The sequence below is a fragment of the Atractosteus spatula genome, chromosome 25, assembly GCF_055471065.1.
Source record: "Atractosteus spatula isolate fAtrSpa1 chromosome 25, fAtrSpa1.hap1, whole genome shotgun sequence".
Lineage (NCBI taxonomy): Eukaryota > Metazoa > Chordata > Actinopteri > Semionotiformes > Lepisosteidae > Atractosteus > Atractosteus spatula.
The window spans coordinates 1,526,840-1,547,719 of NC_142730.1; the positions used below are offsets into that span (position 1 = coordinate 1,526,840).

Sequence of the window (20,880 nt, forward strand, 5' to 3'; positions counted from 1 at the left end):
TGCTGTAGGCTGTATAGACAAGTACTGCTACAGTAATTCTCGATCAGATACTGAGATCACTGTGAATTTGGAGAATCAGCCTGGGAATTCGCATGAGCAGCTGTGTCCGGGTGGAGCTGGTGGCTGTGAATCCCAGGTGATTTCCTCTCTCTCTGCTCCTCTGGGGCTCCAGGAACAGTTTCCAGGGTTCTCCGAGAACTCCCTGCACGGACACACACACTGGTCACAGGGTCACCCCAACCAAACCCTCTGTGTGTCTTACCCTGATCTCACTGGGCTTTACTGCACTGTACTGTGCCTTTACCCTGATCTCACTGTGATTTACTGCACTGTACTGTGCTTTTACCCTGATCTCACTGGGCTTTGCTGCACTGTACTGTGCTTTTACTCTGATCTCACTGGGCTTTGCTGCACTGTACTGTGCTTTTACTGTGATCTCACTGGGCTTTACAGCACTGTACTGTGCTTTTACCCTGATCTCACTGTGATTTACTGCACTGCACTGTGCCTTTACCCTGCTCTCGCTGTGATTTACCGCGCTGATCTCCTAGAGAAGCACAGAAAGTATCGAGTCCCTGAAGGTGTCTCGCGCAGATACGGTGCCGAAGTTCATCCCGGGGCGGGCGGCTCGCGATCACCTGCGGCCCCTCGCCTTTCAGCGCCTCTCGACCGCTTCCCCGCCGGCCTGCTAGGGAAGCTCGGGTCCGGAGTCTCATCGTGTGTTTTCTTTCTTACAGCCGCTATTACCGGAGAAACAGCACGAGAATTCGGGGGAAGTGAAGGCACCGGAAGCGCGACCCGGCGCGGGGCGGCGCCGAAGGGGTTACAGCTCCGGGCTGAAGTTCTCAGCAGCCGGCGAGGGAAACCCCCGCTCGGTGCACTTCCTAGTTTGTGTGTCTGTGTGTTTCTGTGTGTGTGTGTGAGAGAGAGAGAGAGAGCTGTCGCTCAGCTGCGCCCGTGTCTCCGCGCACTCGCTCGCTGACAGCGCCGTCGGCTGGCGGACCCGAGACCCGCTCCGCTCGGCACCGCCTCCAGCCCCGGTCCCGGACCTCCGCCGCCAGCCTGTCCTCGGGAGGTTTTTCTGCCTTTTTCCCCCCCGTCTCCCTCTCCCCGACTCTGCGCGCTGCAGGAGGACTGGAGATCCGGTTCTGTTCGTTTGTGAGGAATCGGTGTCTCATTTTTGGCAATTGCTACGCTGTGCACCAGCCTCGCGCCTCCTCGGGATTCCTCTGCTCCGAGCCCACGGGACCACCCCCGGACCCCCGACCCCGCTGCTGCAGGAGCGCCCCCGAAGAGGTTGGGGTCCGGGTCCGGGTCCAGTTCCTGTCCGGCGTGAAGCCCCGGGCGGGGGGCGGGCAGCTCTCTGCGTGGCGTGCGCGGCTCCGGTTCTGCGGTTCCGAGCCGGCGTGCGATGTGCCTGAGGCGCCCCACAGCCTGAGAGTCCGTGGCGGCTCGGATCTGCACCCCAGCCCCCGCCCGAACCCGGGCTCTGCAGGATGGAGCGGGGCGGCGCCGGACCCCTGGACCTGAGCACCTCCGCGCGCAGGCGCCCCGCGGCAGAGGAGGGGGGGGCGGCCGCAGGACGGGGCTGTAACGGGCATCACGCCCCCCCGAGCCCCCCCAGGCCCGGCCCGGACACGCCGGCATCCAAGCTGCCCTTCCGGAAACGACCGTTCCCCTCGCAGGACAGCGCCCCCCCGCCGCCGCCGGGGGGCGCCGCCGAGCCGCTCGGACCCGGAACCCCTCCTGGCCTTGACCCCGGCCGCAGAGGAGCCCTGGACAGCCGAGCGCACTGCTGCGCCCTCCCAGCCTACTGTAAGAAAAGCTTCCTCTTCGCCGCGGGTCAGAACCCACACGGGCTCCAGTCTGCTCTGGGCTGAGTGAGCCATCCTGTCTGGAGAGAGGAGAGAGAGGGACAGGGACAGGAGAGGGGACAGAGGGACAGAGGGACAGGGACAGGGAGAGGAGAGAGAGAGAGAGGGACAGGGACAGGGAGAGGAGAGAGGAGGAGAGAGGGACGAGGAGAGAGGGAGGGACAGGGACAGGGAGAGGGAGAGAGAGGAGAAGGAGAGAGGGACAGGGAGGGGAGAGAGGAGAGAGAGGGACAGGGAGAGGAGAGAGAGGGAGAGGAGAGAGGGGGAGAGAAGAGAGGAGAGAGGGGGACAGGGAGAGGAGAGAGGGGGACAGGGAGAGGAGAGAGGAGGAGAGAGGGACAGAGAGAGGAGGAGAGAGGGACAGAGAGAGGAGGAGAGAGGGACGAGGAGAGAGAGAGAGGGAAGGAGAGAGGGACGAGGAGAGAGGGACGAGGAGAGAGGGAGGGACCGGGAGAGGGACAGAGAGGAGAAGGAGAGAGGGACAGGGAGGGGAGAGAGGAGAGAGAGGGACAGGGAGAGGAGAGAGAGAGAGGGAGAGGAGAGAGGGGGAGAGAAGAGAGGAGAGAGAGGGACAGGGAGAGGAGAGAGGGACGAGGAGAGAGGGAGGGACAGGGAGAGGGAGAGAGAGGAGAAGGAGAGAGGGACAGGGAGAGGGAGAGAGAGGAGAAGGAGAGAGGGACAGGGAGGGGAGAGAGGAGAGAGAGGGACAGGGAGAGGAGAGAGAGGGACAGGGAGAGGAGAGAGGGACGAGGAGAGAGGGAGGGACAGGGACAGGGAGAGAGAGGAGAAGGAGAGAGGGACAGGGAGGGGAGAGAGGAGAGAGAAGAGAGGAGAGAGAGGGACAGGGAGAGGAGAGAGGAGAGAGAGGGACAGGGAGGGGAGAGAGGAGAGAGAAGAGAGGAGAGAGAGGGACAGGGAGAGGAGAGAGGAGAGAGAGGGACAGGGAGAGGAGAGAGGAGAGAGAGGGACGGAGAGGAGAGGGGGACAGGGAGAGGAGAGAGGAGAGAGAGGGACAGAGAGGAGAGAGAGGGAGAGGAGAGAGCAGGGAGAGGAGGAGAGAGGAGGAGAGAGGGAGGGACAGGGAGAGGGAGAGAGAGGAGCAGGAGAGAGGGACAGGGAGAGGAGGAGAGAGAGGAGCAGGGAGAGGAGGAGAGAGAGGAGAAGGAGAGAGGGACAGAGAGAGGAACAGGGAGAGGAGAGAGAGAGGTGCACTTCCTACTGCACTGTGACAGATTCTCTGGGATTAGAGAAACATTCTTCCCCATATTTACACATCTGGTCCCAGAGTTCCCACACCTGCCAGAATCACAACAGCTCCCAATCCTACTGGGAGAGGGAGGAGGAACTCAGTTGAACTGGCAGCCCAGTATGTGATCTCCTGTCCCAGCCTGAGGAACAGTGAGCCTGTCTCCCAGTGATGCTCCAGATGTTTACAGTATATGTAATATTTTATCATATAGGAACAAGTAATAGGTTTATTCCCTGCTGAAAAGAGGAGAGAAAACACAACGTTTTGGCTGTGACACCTTCAACTTGACACCTGAAGGTGTTTTCTCTCTTCTCAGCAGGAATAAACCTATTACTTGTTCCTTTGCAGACTACGCATGCTGACGCAGCTCCCCACCTGAACTATTTTATGATGTCTTTGTTGTAAATGTCTGTAATATGTCTGTGGATTTTTTTTTGGTTTTGTTTCATGTTAATTTTATTTTTATTTGCTTTGGCGACACTGATTTTAACTCATTGGTCATGCTAATAAAGCACCTTGAATTGAATTGAGAGAGGAGAGAGAGAGGGGGAGAGGGAGGGATGGAGAGGGGAAGACAGACAGAGGGACAGAGAGATCAGTCGATCAGTCATAGTTTATTGATCAAATGCACAACAGCACAGCGTGCAGCAGTAGTTGCTGGCAATGAAGTGTCTTGCTGAGACACAGCAGCTCAGCGCTGCAGGACGTTCAGCTCTGAATTGACACAGCGACAGAGACACAAGAACAGTCCTAGTTTCGCTGTGGGTGCTGGAGCAGTCCGGTAGCTTGAGTCTGTCACTGTTTTCCAGTATATTTTAAGTACTTGACTTGGGTCCCCTTGGAGTTGTCTCTGTCCAAGACCGAAGAGACTCAGTTCCGTGAGCCTGTGTGATACAGGAACGCCAGAGACCCCCTGTAACAGACTGTTTGCGCTGTGCCAAGAACACCAGTGTCAAGTTCAGTCTTCCCCTCTGCTCAGGACCAAAGAGATTCAGTTCCTTTCACCTGTGGGCAACATTAACTCCGGGAATTAGCCCTGCTGCCCTCAGCCCAGTCTGGCTCTGCAGCTCACAGTGGGCACCGTCCCCCCCTCTCTCTCTCTCCCCACAGTGCCTCACCCCTTCCCCTACGCCCTCTACCCCATTCCCAGCATGCCCCAGCTGCTCCTGCAGGCCACGCCCCTGCCCCTCTTCTACCCCCTGGAGGAAGGGGAGGACCGGCTAGCCTCCGAGATCGCCATGGCGACGCGGCAAGATGAAGACGGAGACTCGTGAGTGAAATCTTCCTCGTTTGCAGAATTTTGCATTAGATTGTAGCAGATCTGGGTGAGTGTCTCTACAGCTCTGAGGATGATGAAGGAGTGTTAGTGTGCAGATACAGATGAGCTAGACTGAGTGTCTCTACAGTGTCTCTACAGCTCTGAGGATGATGAAGGAGTGTTAGTGTGCAGATACAGATGAGCTGGACTGAGTGTCTCTACAGTTACTCTACAGCTCTGATGATGATGATGAAGGAGTGTTAGTGTGAAGATACAGATGAGCTGGACTGAGTGTCTCTACAGTTACTCTACAGCTCTGATGATGATGAAGGAGTGTCAGTGTGAAGATACAGATGAGCTGGACTGAGTGTCTCTACAGTGACTCTACAGCTCTGATGATGATGATGATGATGTGTGCCCTGTCAGTCACCCTAGTCCTCTGGGCTGATCCTGACTCTAGTGATTGGTCTTGTTATCTTCTGTCCTGAAGCTGGTTTCTGTATCTGTGAGCCTGTGTGCCTCTGTGTGTGTGTTTGTGTGTTTGTGCGTGTTTGTGTTTGCGTGTTCACATGGTCGCCAGAAACACCCAAAACAGCCGGCGCTGGCTGTACCTCTCCTCCGAGGGGAGGGAAAGCCCGAAACCGCACACATCAACAAACCGCACCTCGCGCTCGCACAGGCTGCCCTGCGTCAGCCCTGCGTCAGCGCCCGTGCGCCGCTGCCGGCCCTTATCCTGTTGTCTGCGCGCTCGAGCCTGGCTTTCGGGAAGCGCTCGAGAGCTCGCGCTCGCAGGCTGCGTGCGGTTTCCTCAGGTGTCTGTGTGAGTGTGTGAGTGTGGTGACTTTACATGAATGAGATGAACAAACCCAAACATCCTCTCTACCCGCTGCCACCCTTACTCTCCTCTCTGTCTCTTTCTCTCTTTCCCATCCCTCTCTCTCTTTCTGTTTCTCTTTCCCCATCCCTCTTTCTCCCCATCCCCCTCTCTCTCTTTCCAGTCAGACTCAAATTCAAACAGTTTTATTACCCTGACTGGTAAATTACAGTGCTGCCGAAGCAGATACAGCCAATACAGCTTCTACAGACATTTACATACAACATAAAACACATCAAACACTACTGGGAGACAGGCTCACTGGTCCTCAGGCTGGGACAGGAGATCACATACTGGGCTGCCAGTTCAACTGAGTTCCCTCCCCCCTCTCCCAGTAGGATTGGGAGCTGTTCTGATTGTGACAGTTGTGGGAATTAAGTTTATTTTAGGAAAGAATGTTTGTCTGATCCCAGAGTATTTCTCACAGAAAGTGCATCTGTCTCTGATTCTCAGGCAGTGGGAGCACAGCCTGTCCTCTCTGGACAGCCAGGTCTGTCTGTGTCCAGTGTCAGTGTACAGGCTGTGGTCACTGAGCTTGTCCTCTCTGGACAGCCAGGTCTGTCTGTGTCCAGTGTCAGTGCCCAGGCTGTGGTCACTGAGAGCCTGTCCTCACTGGACAGCCAGGTCCAGTTTCTGTGGCCAGGCTGTGGTCACTGAGCCTGTCCTTCGTCAGGGTCTGTTTCTCCTTGCTGTTTCTTACCCTGCTCAGGTATTCTGCTGGTGTGTGTTGTGTGTTTAGGGTTCTGTAGCATTCCAGTGTGCGTGTGTGTGTCCCAGTGGGTGAGGCAGTGTTGTTTGGCTTGTGCTGTGAAGTGCTTGAGTCTTATACTCGTGTCTCTGGAGCTGTGCTGTCCTGGGGCTGGATGGTGTCCATGAGCCTCAGGACCAGCTGGCTGAGGGGCTCTTCTCTGGGCTCAGCTCTGGGCTCAGCAGGGCCTGGTGGTGGTGTACTTCTGATCACTGTCTCTCGGGGGTAACCAGTATTCTAGGGCTGTCTTGAGTAAGTTGATAAGTAATGGCTATTGGCCTTATTTAATCTTGCACACATTGGGAGGAGTTTTTACAGAGCTCCATGTGCAGAGAGTCTATGGGGTGTTTGTCCCATTCAGTGTCATCCCGGTCTGTAAGGGATCCTGCTGGGAAGGGGTGCGGCTGGTGTGTGTGTGAGGCTCTGCGTGTTACTGGAGTGCAGTGTGACGTCTGCGGTCCCGAGCCTGCACGCCGGGGGCCTCGGTGCCTCGCTTCCTCCGAGCTGAGCCGCAGTGCCCCCCCCCCCCACGTCACCCCTGCGCTCGGCCGCTCCTCTCTCTCTTCCACTTTCTCGTCTCTCAGCTTGCGGTCGTTGCGCTTTCCTGGAACTGGAAGCCGAAGAGAGAGGAGAGATCTGCGCGGCTCCTTCTCGGAGCAGATCAGGGCAGATCAGGGCAGATCAGCGCAGATCAGGGCTGATTAGATTAGTGGGAGCCTTATCTCCCCCTGAGGCTTGAGATCGGTCAGCGCAGCCGTCAGGTGGCTGAGGAATCATCCTGCTCCCAGTGGCTTACTGCACTGCACTGTGCTTTACCCTGATCTCACTGTGATTTACTGCACTGCACTGTGCTTTTACCCTGATCTCACTGTGATTTACTGCACTGCACTGTGCTTTTACCCTGATCTCACTGTGATTTACTGCACTGCACTGTGCTTTACCCTGATCTCACTGTGATTTACTGCACTGTGCTTTTACCCTGATCTCACTATGATTTACTGCACTGCACTGTGATTTACCCTGATCTCACTGTGATTTACTGCACTGCACTGTGCTTTTACCCTGATCTCACTGTGGTTTACTGCACTGCATTGTGCTTTTACCCTGATCTCACTGTGATTTACTGCACTGTGCTTTTACAAACTCGGGTCACTCACTCACTCTGGGAGACACAGGGGGTTTGGACAGATGGACAGATGCATCTTCTTCACTCGTTGTTGAGTATACTTTAGCTACAGCAGGTCGAGTAGCACTCAAAGCACCTGATTAATGTCCATATGTTACACAGACAGACAGGCAGACAAAGACAGACAGACAGGTAGACCAGTATAAAGATAGACAGGTAGATATGGTCTCTGAGCCTGCCCTTCGTCAGGGTCTGTTTCTCCTTGCTGTTTCTTACCCTGCTCAGGTATTCTGCTGGTGTGTGTTGTGTGTTTAGGGTTCTGTAGCATTCCAGTGTGCGTGTGTGTCCCAGTGGGTGAGGCAGTGTTGTTTGGCTTGTGCTGTGAAGTGCTTGAGTCTTATACTCGTGTCTCTGGAGCTGTGCTGTCCTGAGGCTGGATGGTGTCCGTGAGCCTCAGGACCAGCTGGCTGAGGGGCTCTTCTCTGGGCTCAGCTCTGGGCTCAGCAGGGCCTGGTGGTGGTAGACTTCTGATCACTGTCTCTCGGGGGTAACCAGTATTCTAGGGCTGTCTTGAGTAATTTGATGAGGATAAACAGGTAGACAGATGGAGAAAGACAAGCAGGCAGATGATGGATATAGGCAGAGGTAGACAGACACATATGAATACAGACGGACAGGTGGGTACAGACAGACGGGTGTGGAGAAGGACAGGTGGATACAGACAGACAGGTAGACGGGTGTGGAGAAGGACAGGTGGGTAGAGACAGACAGGTAGACAGGTGTGGAGAAGGACAGGTGGGTACAGACAGACAGGTGTGGAGAAGGACAGGTGGGTACAGACAGACGGGTGTGGAGAAGGACAGGTGGGTACAGACAGACAGGTAGACGGGTGTGGAGAAGGACAGGTGGGTACAGACAGACAGGTAGACAGGTGTGGAGAAGGACAGGTGGGTACAGACAGATGGGTGTGGAGAAGGACAGGTGGGTACAGACAGACAGGTAGACGGGTGTGGAGAAGGACAGGTGGGTACAGACAGACAGGTAGACAGGTGTGGAGAAGGACAGGTGGGTACAGACAGACGGGTGTGGAGAAGGACAGGTGGGTACAGACAGACAGGTAGACGGGTGTGGAGAAGGACAGGTGGGTACAGACAGACGGGTGTGGAGAAGGACAGGTGGGTACAGACAGACAGGTAGACGGGTGTGGAGAAGGACAGGTGGGTACAGACAGACAGGTAGACGGGTGTGGAGAAGGACAGGTGGGTACAGACAGACGGGTGTGGAGAAGGACAGGTGGGTACAGACAGACAGGTAGACAGGTGTGGAGAAGGACAGGTGGGTACAGACAGACAGGTAGACGGGTGTGGAGAAGGACAGGTGGGTACAGACAGACAGGTAGACAGGTGTGGAGAAGGACAGGTGGGTACAGACAGACAGGTAGACGGGTGTGGAGAAGGACAGGTGGGTACAGACAGACAGGTAGACGGGTGTGGAGAAGGACAGGTGGGTACAGACAGACAGGGAGACAGGTGTGGAGAAGGACCGGTGGGTACAGACAGACAGACAGACAGGTGTGGAGAAGGACCGGTGGGTACAGACAGACAGGTGTGGAGAAGGACAGGTGGGTACAGATAGAGACAAAATGAGCAAGAGGGGCAGAGAGAAAAGGTTAATAAAGAAATAATTTTCTCAGAAAGAGTTAATGCGCTGACCTGCTGCTGACTGTAACTGTACTGCATTAGTAATTCCTAGAGTCAGAGAAGGATTTGAACCAGCAGAAGCAGAACTTGTTGTTACATTTAACCAGACATCTTTACTGTAAGTGTGAAATGAAAAGCCACAGGCAGCTTGGCCAACAGGCTGCTGTCCCTCTGCTTCCTGTGCTCTGTCTCACCCAGATCCTGCTGCTAGAGCAGGTACCTCCGCACAGCATTCTCACCCTGCTCAAACCCTGAGCCGGCCGGGCTCTGTCTGGTGTCTCCCTCTGGGTCACCCTGCTCAGAGCTCGCTGGGCTTTACTGCATTGTGCTTTTACTATGAAGTAGTAGCGGTAGTATTATGAATTGTAGCAGCAGGAGTGGTATTAGCAGTAGCAGCAGTTGGAGTATTAGTAGCAGTAACAGTTCCAGTAGCAGTAGGAGTGGTATAAGCAGCAATACCAGTAGGAGTATTAGTATATTAGTAACAGTAATAGTACCAGCAGCGGGTATAGTGACACCAGTACCAGTACCAGTAGCAGTAGCAGTAGCAGCATAATAATAGAACAGCACTGTAATTTCCTCCTGCTTTGGGGTGGGTCTCTGTTCTGAACTCTGTTTTTAAGTTTGAAAGTTTCTGTTCATGGCCCTGATACAATGACTTCCTTTGTTAGAAACATGAAAATAGTAAAAAAAAACACAGATAAAAAGTGTGAAAAAGCCCCTTCAGAAGCAGATATAATAGCAATTAAAAAAGACCCACAGCAGCCCTTCAGAACAGGAAATGACATCAAACTGGAGCAGCTCTTACTGGAAACACAGAGAGAGAGACACTTCAGTGTTGAGATGGGAGAGCTCTCTGTCTGCCTCTCTTTCTCTCTCCCCGTCTCTTAATCACTCCCTCTGTCTGTCTCTCTGTCTGTCTGTCTCTCGTCCCCAACCTCGGTCCCCGAGAGCCCCAGTCCAGTTAGTACAGGGGACCCCGGTCCCCGAGAGCCCCAGTCCAGTTAGTACAGGGGACCCCGGTCCCCGAGAGCCCCAGTCCAGTTAGTACATGGGTCCCCGGTCCCCGAGAACCCCAGTCCAGTTAGTACATGGGTCCCCGGTCCCCGAGAACCCCAGTCCAGTTCGTACAGGGGTCCTGTAAAGAGACCCAGAAAACCAGCAGAATCCCTGACCAGCCCAGCAGCGTGAGGACGGGGCAGTGCTGTCTCGCAGTGTGACTGGGGACCAGTTCTGGATCCCTGACCCAGTCCAGCTGGGTGCCCTCTCGGGGTCTCGTCCGTCCAGGGGCCCCCTCTCTAGGGAAAGCCCCCAGCAGGTGTGTCCTGTCCCCGCAGGGTGCTGCACATCGCGGTGGTGCGCGGTGAGGAGGCGGTGGTGCGCAGGCTGGTGGACATCCTGCTGCGAGGAGGCCGACACCTGGACATCTTCAACAACCTGCGGCAGGTGAGACACGGCAGGGTTCGAGTCCCTGGGGCACAGCGCTGCAGGCCCCCCGAAGGAGCAGTACTGCGCTCTGTCTCCAGGTCTTTGTCTGTTGTCCCAGGGTTAGTGTACAGGCAGCAGTGTGGGGGATCAGTCAGGGCTGTGCACCTGTCACTGGGGGGTCACGGGTTAGAGTCCCTGGGGCACAGCGCTGCAAGCCCCCCCGAAGGAGCAGTACTGCGCTCTGTCTCCAGGTCTTTGTCTGTTGTCCCAGGGTTAGTGTACAGGCAGCAGTGTGGGGGATCAGTCAGGGCTGTGCACCTGTCACTGGGGGGTCACGGGTTCGAGTCCCTGGGGCACAGCGCTGCAAGCCCCCCCGAAGGAGCAGTACTGCGCTCTGTCTCCAGGTCTTTGTCTGTTGTCCCAGGGTTAGTGTACAGGCAGCAGTGTGGGGGATCAGTCAGGGCTGTGCACCTGTCACTGGGGGGTCTCAGGTTCGAGTCCCTGGGGCACAGCGCTGCAAGCCCCCCCGAAGGAGCAGTACTGCGCTCTGACCGCCCCCCGTCAGCGCGTCTCCAGGTCATCGCTGTGAAAGCGAGCCTGTTCTCAGGTGACCTTCTCTGGTCAATTGGCCGGTCCTGCTGGACAGGTGCGCTGTTTCTCCAGGCTCCGCGTGCGGAGAGGGAGGAGAGACAGTGTGTCCGACATGCGAGACCGAGGCGTTTCCCAGCGGCCAAGTCGCGGCGCCTCTGTCCCCGGACCCCGGACCTCGGCGTCGAACGGGTCTGCCAGTGAAGCGCCTCTGCCTCGAGGAGCGCTCTCTTGTTTTCGTTTCTTTTGAAGACGCGTGTTACCAGAAGCTCTGCGCGGTGGCTTTGAGGTTTCTGCACTGACACCAAGCCCGATATCCTGCCAGGGAAATGGAGTTTCCTTCTTGCCTGTTCACCTCGTTCTGCGTGTTTTCAGCGAGCTGGGGAAGCTGACTTTGTGGTTGTGCGAAGTGTGGATTGGGGCAGGACGTTGTCTCGTATTCAGTACCAGTGAAGTCCACCCAGGACCACAGACTGGCACACACCACTGCGCAAACAGTGTGGGGGGGGGTCTGTCGGGCCACTACGCAAACAGTGGGGGGGGGGGTCTGTCGTTTGACACGTGCCACTACGCAAACAGCAAGGGGGGGTATGTCTGTTGGGCACGTGCCACAGAAAAAAAACAAAGAAAGAGGATTTTACCTCCACTGGGATAAGCAGGGGACGCAGTGGAAGTGTCTGCAAAAAAGTGACTGGAGGAGAGACACTGGTCTCACTGACAGCACTGCAGGACCACAGCAGAGTCTCCATCCACTGGAGGAGAGACACAGCTCTCACTGACAGCACTGCAGGACCACAGCAGTCTCCATCCACTGGAGGAGAGACACAGCTCTCACTGACAGCACTGCAGGACCACAGCAGAGTCTCCATCCACTGGAGGAAAGACACAGCTCTCACTGACAGCACTGCAGGACCACAGCAGAGTCTCCATCCACTGGAGGAGAGACACAGCTCTCACTGACAGCACTACAGGACCACAGCAGAGTCTCCATCCACTGGAGGAGAGACACAGCTCTCACTGACAGCACTGCAGGACCACAGCAGAGTCTCCATCCACTGGAGAAGAGACAGCTCTCACTGACAGCACTGCGGGACCACAGCAGAGTCTCCATCCACTGGAGGAGAGACACAGCTCTCACTGACAGCACTGCAGGACCACAGGTGTGCCAGTAAGCCACAGAGCGAAGCCATACCCTGAACACGTACCCTCTTAACCAGAAGCAGTGTGATCTGGACTGTTGTCCCTGGAGCCACATCTTCTGTGTTTTCCAGCGGCAGCAGTTTTTGTGGCCATGGGATTTCACAGGTGTCACGAACTGGTTTCATTATGACCGAGGTCTGAAGACGGTGAAATGGTGGTGCAGTTTGTGAACTTTGCTTCCACGTGTTCGAGTCTGTCTCTGACATTGTGTGTGAGTTTGTGTGCACAGTGTGTCTCAGAGCAGAGGGCTTTGAGATCCTCATTCCGAGAAGTCACATGACACCCCCTCCCTACCGCCAGCCCTACCGTTTCCCAGCATGCCTTGTGCTTTGAGGCTCAGAGGGTAGAATTAGGGACTTTCCCTTTCACTGTGCTGTAGTACATTAACCTCTCTCTCAGCGCACTGTTAATGTACTGGAGTGTCCAGTCAGTGTGTCTGTATTAACCCCTCTCTCTCTCAGTGCAGTGTTAATGTACTGGAGTGTCCAGTCAGTGTGTCTGTATTAACCCCTCTCTCTCTCAGTGCAGTGTTAATGTACTGGAGTGTCCAGTCAGTGTGTCTGTATGAACCCCTCTCTCTCTCAGTGCAGTGTTAATGTACTGGAGTGTCCAGTCAGTGTGTCTGTATGAACCCCTCTCTCTCTCAGTGCAGTGTTAATGTACTGGAGTGTCCAGTCAGTGTGTCTGTATGAACCCCTCTCTCTCTCAGTGCAGTCTGTGTATCCTTCCTGGTTCCCTGCCCTCCTCTGTCCCTGCGGTGTATGACACAGACTTGCACTGAATCGGGAAACGAGAGGAACGGGAGTTTCCCTGGATCAGCTGGCGTTAATTCTCTTCTCCCTCCTTCAGTCTCTTATTGGTTGTCTGCCTTTCGATTTCTCTCCTTTGCTCTCCTCCCATTCTCTCCCTGCGCTCTCCTTTCACAGAGGAGAGGGAGACAGGACAGCAAGAGAGAGGGAGACAGGACAGCGAGAGAGAGGGAGACAGGACTGTTAGACACCTTTCATCTTCGGGTGAAAAAGAGAATGGGTTTGAGTGTGTCAGTGTGGCTTTGTGGGAGTGTGTGTGATTCTTTCAGTGTCAGTGTGTTTGTGAGGCTGTGTGTGTTTGTGTGTGAGAGACCGTGTACAGTATGTCAGTGTATGAGTGTGTGTGTGTGAGATTGAAATTGTGTGGCAGTGTGTTTGTGAGATTGTGTGTGTATCAGTGTGTTTGTGAGATTGTGTGTGGCAGTGTGTGCGTGTGTGTGTGTGAGATTGAAATTGTGTGGCAGTGTGTTTGTGAGATTGTGTGTGGAAGTGTGTGCGTGTGTGTGTGAGATTGAAATTGTGTATCAGTGTGTTTGTGAGATTGTGTGTGGCAGTGTGTGCGTGTGTGTGTGAGATTGAAATTGTGTGGCAGTGTGTTTGTGAGATTGTGTGTGGCAGTGTGTGCGTGTGTGTGTGAGATTGAAATTGTGTGGCAGTGTGTTTGTGAGATTATGTGTGTATCAGTGTGTTTGTGAGATTGTGTGTGGCAGTGTGTGCGTGTGTGTGTGAGATTGAAATTGTGTGGCAGTGTGTTTGTGAGATTATGTGTGTATCAGTGTGTTTGTGAGATTGTGTGTGGCAGTGTGTGCGTGTGTGTGTGAGATTGAAATTGTGTGGCAGTGTGTTTGTGAGATTGTGTGTGTGGCAGTGCATTTGTGAGATTGTGTGTGTATCAGTGTGTGTGTGAGATTGTATGTGGCAGGGTGTGTGTGGCAGTGTGTGCGTGTGTGTGTGGGCAGTGACTCACAGAGTTCTGGGAACAGGCAGTGCTGTTTCACAGGAAGGGTGAGACACTGACCTGGCCTCTTCCACAGCTCAGGAATTTTTTAAAGTTTTTTCTGTCTGCTTGTAGTATTCCTGTAGTTCCTGGAAGGAGTCCTCCTCTGGACTTAAAGGGATACAGTCTTGTGCTTTCCTCTCCTCTCCCTGACAAAGGGGAGGCTCAGTACGAGCACCTCCTGCACGGTCTGAGTGTTCTGTGGAGGTTCTCCAGATACAGGCAGCAGGTCTCTCTGTGGTGATCCTGCGTGTACACTGGGCTCACAGACACATCTGTATCCTGCATAGCGACATCAGGGTAAGAGCACAGTGCAGTGCAGTAAATCACAGTGAGATCAGGGTAAAAGCACAATACAGTGCAGTAAAACCCAGTAGGATCAGGGTAAAAGATCAGTACAGTGCAGTAAATCAGGGTAAAACACAGAGGGGTGTGGTACAGTAGCGTAGATACCATACAGGGGTGAAGTCACGTCAGAGCCCAGTCAGACCAGGGTCTAAGGAAGGTGAGCTTGTTGAAACAGTGCCAGATGACCGTTGAAAGTTACCAAAGGGCTGTAATTAATTAAAAGCCAAACTCTGATGCTTGTACTGACATTTAAAGAAAAAAGGTTATTTTTCTGCAGAACAGAAACCCCTTTCGCATGACTGGAGATCTACAGTGTTGTTTCACAGCTTGCAGACCACAGTTTGCGTGTGTCAGCTCCGTGCTTGCTCTGCAGACACTTGTGGCTTACCACCCCCCCTACAGTGCAGGAATGGTATAGCCCGCACTTTGGAAATGGAGTGCATGCACCCCCCTGTCCTAACGCAGTGGAAGGTTCTTTTGACCCTGCGGAGACCAGCCGCCCCCTCTTCTCTGTCAGGCTGAGTGTCTGGCCAGAGCATTGGGAGGTCATGTCCCCAGCTCTGTCACACGCGGTTCTGCTTTGTTAGTGCCGTCTCTTATTTGTGCTCTGTGTTGTCACAATAGATTTGTCTGTGTCAGTGGTGCTGTTGTCATAAAACAGGACTGTAGCACGACTGTGTGTTACAATACCAGCAGTAGGTGCACAGACTGTTGCAGGAGAAGGTGACAATAATGTTTTTTCTGTAGCAAAGCGCAGGTTTAACAGGAAAGGAATCTTATCACACACACACAGACACATGTCTGCACACACACACAGGCTGACCCGCGTCCGCACAGACACACAGTGATCAGCGCCGCTGTCTTTACGAGAAGTTGCACCAGTCTGCCAGCGTCCCACACACGTCACACAAACACACACAAGCCCCACCCCAGAGCAGTTAACAGGAAGCCCACTTCCAGGCACAGCGCTGGGAGACAACACACCGAGCCAGAAACAAGCCTAGATACTCTCTCTCAGTGCAGTGTTAATGTACTGGAGTGTCCAGTCAGTGTGTCTGTATTAACCCCTCTCTCTCTCAGTGCAGTGTTAATGTACTGGAGTGTCCAGTCAGTGTGTCTGTATTAACCCCTCTCTCTCAGTGCAGTGTTAATGTACTGGAGTGTCCAGTCAGTGTGTCTGTATTAACCCCTCTCTCTCTCAGTGCAGTGTTCATGTACTGGAGTGTCCAGTCAGTGTGTCTGTATTAACCCCTCTCTCTCTCAGTGCAGTGTTAATGTACTGGAGTGTCCAGTCAGTGTGTCTGTATTAACCCCTCTCTCTCTCAGTGCAGTGTTAATGTACTGGAGTGTCCAGTCAGTGTGTCTGTATTAACCCCTCTCTCTCTCAGTGCAGTGTTAATGTACTGGAGTGTCCAGTCAGTGTGTCTGTATTAACCCCTCTCTCTCAGTGCAGTGTTAATGTACTGGAGTGTCCAGTCAGTGTGTCTGTATTAACCCCTCTCTCTCAGTGCAGTGTTAATGTACTGGAGTGTCCAGTCAGTGTGTCTGTATTAACCCCTCTCTCTCTCAGTGCAGTGTTAATGTACTGGAGTGTCCAGTCAGTGTGTCTGTATTTACCCCTCTCTCTCTCAGTGCAGTGTTAATGTACTGGAGTGTCCAGTCAGTGTGTCTGTATTAACCCCTCTCTCTCTCAGTGCAGTGTTAATGTACTGGAGTGTCCAGTCAGTGTGTCTGTATTAACCCCTCTCTCTCTCAGTGCAGTGTTAATGTACTGGAGTGTCCAGTCAGTGTGTCTGTATTGACCCCTCTCTCTCTCCTAGACTCCTCTGCACTTGGCTGTGATCACTCATCAGCCTGAGCTGGTGGGGTTGCTGCTGCGAGGTGGAGCAGACCCCTGTGTGCTGGACCGACACGGTCAGACCTCTGCCCACCTGTGCTGTGAGCACGGACAGACAGACTGCCTGCGCCGGGTGCTGACAGACTCCCCCCACACACCAGACCTGGAGGCCAGGAATTATGAGGGTAAAACACTTCAACTTACACTGAATGAGTCCGACTCCCATTTCATAGAAGCCTGATCCACTGCGGGACCTGGACCACCGGACCGGCTGTCCTCCTGGTGTAACAAGACTGGACCTGGACCACCGGACCGGCTGTCCACCTGGTGTAACAAGACTAGCCCTTAGCCGCTGGGCTGTGGTTGGACAGTGGTGTGGTCACAGGCCATATCAGCCAGCAGTTTCCCCTGCAGCTGTCCAGAATCCCACTGGAGACATGAGCTCCGATATTTCAGACCACTCTGTCCCTCACACTGCATTCATCAGTCAGCCAGTGCATTGGTCAGCCAGTGCTTCGTCCAGTCAATGCATCAGTTGGGCTGTGTGTCACTCAGGGTGTTAGTTGGTCAATGCATCAGTTGGTTAACCAGGACATAGGACAGTCTGTGCATCAGTCGGACAATACATTAGCCAGTGCTTTGGTCAGTAAGTACATCGATTGGTCAGTGTATCAGCCACTCGGTATGGCTGTGTTAACCTCCCTCTCCCTCTCTCAACAGGTCTGACCCCCCTGCACTTGGCAGTGCAGTCTGGGAGCTGTGAGCTGGTCAAACTGCTGCTGGACAGTGGGGCTGACATTGATGCTGTGGTCAGTCTTTCTTTTTCTCTGTCAGCGAGGCCATCGGTCTGTCAGTCTGTCCATGTGTCAGTATTAACCTCTCTCTCCTCTCCTCACAGGATATTAAAAGTGGACGCAGCCCTCTTATTCATGCAGTGGAGAATAATAACATGGAGATGGTGAATTTTCTAATAAAGGTAAGTGAAGCCCTTCTCTCTCAGTGCAGTGTTAATGTACTGGAGTGTCCAGTCAGTGTGTCTGTATTAACCCCTCTCTCTCAGTGCAGTGTTCATGTACTGGAGTGTCCAGTCAGTGTGTCTGTATTAACCCCTCTCTCTCAGTGCAGTGTTAATGTACTGGAGTGTCCAGTCAGTGTGTCTGTATGAACCCCTCTCTCTCTCAGGGCAGTGTTCATGTACTGGAGTGTCCAGTCAGTGTGTCTGTATTAACCCCTCTCTCTCAGTGCAGTGTTAATGTACTGGAGTGTCCAGTCAGTGTGTCTGTATTAACCCCTCTCTCTCTCAGTGCAGTGTTAATGTACTGGAGTGTCCAGTCAGTGTGTCTGTATTAACCCCTCTCTCTCAGGGCAGTGTTCATGTACTGGAGTGTCCAGTCAGTGTGTCTGTATTAACCCCTCTCTCTCAGTGCAGTGTTAATGTACTGGAGTGTCCAGTCAGTGTGTCTGTATTAACCCCTCTCTCTCTCAGTGCAGTGTTAATGTACTGGAGTGTCCAGTCAGTGTGTCTGTATTAACCCCTCTCTCTCTCAGTGCAGTGTTAATGTACTGGAGTGTCCAGTCAGTGTGTCTGTATTAACCCCTCTCTCTCTCAGTGCAGTGTTAATGTACTGGAGTGTCCAGTCAGTGTGTCTGTATTAACCCCCCTCTCTCTCAGTGCAGTGTTAATGTACTGGAGTGTCCAGTCAGTGTGTCTGTATTGATCCCTCTCTCTGTCCCTCAGTGTGGTGCCAGTGTCAATGCCCAGTCCTACTCAGGGAACAGTGCTCTGCACAGTGCCTGTGGCCGGGGCCTGGTGGAGGCTGTGCGGCTGCTGCTCAGGAACGGCGCGGACAGCAGCCTGAAGAACTACCACAACGACACAGCGCTGATGGTGGCCAAGAACAAGAGGGTGTGTCCAGCGCCGCCTGTCTCTCCTCTCTTCACCCTCTTCAGAAGACTGACAGAGTGACAGAATCTGAGACTCTCCTCTCTCTCCTTCTTCTCTCTCCTCCCCCTCTCTCCCTCTCTCTCTCTCTCTCTCTCTCTCTCTCTCTCTCTCTCTCTCTCTCTCTCTCTCTGCTCTCACAGGTCACCGATGTCTTGAGGGGGAAAGGAGGGCGCCACCTGAACCCCAAACCCCTGGAGCCCCCCCCAGATGCCCCATCCCCTCACAGCCTGTCTCCCTCCCCGCACCAGCACAGCGCTGATGGTAAGATCTCAGCTGAGCGTGTGAAATACTGACGTCCCACGAGACGTCCTGTAGCTTTCCCAATCGGCAGCTCTCCTTCTCTCTCAGGAACGCCGGCCCAGTCTCCAGGCCACGCCCCTCTCCGATCCCCATTGGCTGCTGGTCACCACGTGGCCCCACCTCCTGCCCCCAGTCCGTCCCACCAGACCGCCGTGGCTCCTCCCACACGTTCTCCAATCAGCCAGTCAGCCGAGGCGGAGAGGAGGTTGTCTCCCGTGGAAACGCAGGAGCACGCCCAGCAGGAGCACAAGAGGTTGAAAGAGGACGTGCCAGGAAACAGGACGATGACGATTCCCCGGGTGCAGTTTCAGTTCTTTCCACTAGGGGGTGGGGGTTACCCCTCGCCACTCCGGGATGCAGTTGCTCTTCCTGTGGCCGGGCCCGTGCCCCTCCACGCCCCATACCCCCCCGCAGCTGCCGAGTTTCCCAAAGGCTATTACATCGAGCCCCAGTACACCTCCTTCCTGCCCCTGCCCCCATCGCTCGCACCCCTGCCCCTCGTCCCTGCCCCGCTCAGCCACGGCCTCCCTCCTCACCCTCCGGTCAGCCTGCCCCGCCCCTCCAGCCGGGGCAGCGACAGCCAATCGGACGCGTCCTCCATGAGCATGAGCAGTGAGGGCAAAGGCGAGAGCTGACAGTGGGACCGGAGGGCGGAGAGCGAGCTGATGGCCATGTCACCCACAGGCCTGCGGAGCGCTGGCTTCTCACAGACAGGACTCCACCCCCACCCCAGCAAGTGAGCTCCCCGAGACTGCCGACGAGGAACTGTGACCCTCTGACACTCTGACACTCTGATTGACACTGACACACTGACTCACACTGACACACACACTGACACAGTCACAGACAGGACTCCACCCCCACCCCAGCAAGTGAGCTCCCCGAGACTGCCGACGAGGAACTGTGACCCTCTGACACTGACACACTGACTGACACTCTGACACACAGACTGACACTGACACACACTCTGACACTCTGACACTCTGACACACAGACTGACACTCTGACACTTTGACACACAGACTGACACTCTGACACACAGACTGACACTCTGACACACTGACTGACACTCTGACACACAGACTGACACTCTGACATTCTGACACTCTGACACACAGACTGACACACTGACACTCTGACACTCTGACTGACACTCTGACACTTTGACACTCTGACTGACACTGACACACTGACTGACTGATAGATGCAGTCTCTGACTGATGGACATGCCTATACACATGCAAATCATCAGTTTTGACTGATAGTTACAATTATTTATTTTTTTAATATTACGTTTGATAAAACAGTGGACCGACTTTGTTCTTTTATGTATATTTTAAAGTGGAAATCTGATTCAATCTGATCTGTAAAACCTGGAGTGGATCAGCCTGCTGTGCACTGGGAGTGACTGATTACTCAGTAAAACCTGGAGTGGATCAGCCTGCTGTGATTTCAGCAGAACTGATTTCCAATGTTTGTTTTTTTTTTACTTATAATATTTTTGAATCTGTGTTTTTCAAAAGGAGATTAAATAACTGTATATTTTAGATGAATAAAAAACATATTTTTGTAAAGATAACTCCAGATGCCCTTGTCCTTATTTGGTGATGTTTCAGTCTCTCCCTCTCCTCTCTCTACTCACTCCCTCCTTCTCTACCTGTGTCCAGTGTCTATGGCCAGGCTGTGGTCACTGAGCCTGTCCTCTCTGGACAGCCAGGTCTGCCTGCGTCCAGTGTCTATGGCCAGGCTGTGGTCACTGAGCCTGTCCTCTCTGGACAGCCAGGTCTGCCTGTGTCAAGACAGGAGGCACTATCTTACACCAAGAGTGGTGGGGGTGTGGAACAAGCTGCACAGCTATGTTGTTGAAGCTGGGACCCAGGTTTCTCTCAAGGCACATCTGGATGGAATCCTGGGATCAATTAACTACAACTAACAAACCGGATGGAAGGGCTGAACGGCTCCCCTCGTTTGTCACTTTCTGATGTTTTGGTGTCAAGTGGTTGACTGGCGCCACCTGGTGTCCTGGATGCGCAACTGCACCTCCGTTTCTCCTGAGATGGTGTTCAAATATCCAGCAAAACGCTTGTACTGTAAATGTTGTGTTAACAGGGGGCATGGTGGCGCTGTGGTCAGCATCTGTGTCTCGCAGGGCTGAGGGGCTGGGTTCAGCTCCTTTAGTGCTGTCTGCGTAGAGTTTGTATGAGCTCCCTGTGTTTGTGTGGGTTTCCTCCCACAGTCCAAACACAAGCTGGTAGGTTAATTGGTCTCTGGGAAAACTGGCCCCGGTGTGTGTGTGTGTGTGTGTGTGTGTGTGTGTGTCCTGTGATGGACTGGCCCAGATGGGTGTGTGTGTGTGTCCTGTGATGGACTGGCCCTGGTGTGAGTGTGTGTGTGTGTTTGTGTCCTGTGATGGACTGTCCCTGGTGTGAGTGTGTGTGTCTGTGTGTGTCCTGTGATGGACTGGCCCCGGTGTGTGTGTGTGTGTGTGTGTGTGTTTGTGTCCTGTGATGGACTGTCCCTGGTGTGAGTGTGTGTGTCAGTGTGTGTCCTGTACAGTGTGTGGCTGTACCCTGCCTTGCTCCCATTGCTTGCTGGGATA

The 20,880-nt window shown here is 54.0% G+C and overlaps 1 protein-coding gene across 1 annotated transcript; it reads left to right on the plus strand.

Moving 5' to 3' along the window:
• Positions 1-907: 907 nt before the first annotated feature.
• On the plus strand, positions 908-19,860 carry bcl3 (BCL3 transcription coactivator). Its single transcript, XM_088905583.1, has 9 exons — positions 908-1,815; positions 4,234-4,393; positions 10,167-10,275; positions 16,020-16,221; positions 16,757-16,845; positions 16,935-17,012; positions 17,775-17,942; positions 18,122-18,242; positions 18,330-19,860. Exons 1-9 carry the CDS (start codon positions 1,497-1,499, stop codon positions 18,914-18,916), a joined length of 1,833 nt encoding a protein of 610 aa, XP_088761709.1. The 5' UTR covers positions 908-1,496; the 3' UTR covers positions 18,917-19,860.
• Positions 19,861-20,880: the final 1,020 nt, after the last annotated feature.

What these genes read in the sequence shown, in the direction of transcription:
- bcl3 (XM_088905583.1), top strand. Translation starts at nt 1,497, where the DNA reads ATGGAGCGGGGCGGCGCCGGACCCCTGGACCTGAGCACCTCCGCGCGC. An exon ending in CAAGATGAAGACGGAGACTC is followed by an intron (nt 4,394 to 10,166) that starts GTGAGTGAAATC and finishes CTGTCCCCGCAG; the next exon opens with GGTGCTGCACATCGCGGTGG. An exon ending in GCACCAGCACAGCGCTGATG is followed by an intron (nt 18,243 to 18,329) that starts GTAAGATCTCAG and finishes CTTCTCTCTCAG; the next exon opens with GAACGCCGGCCCAGTCTCCA.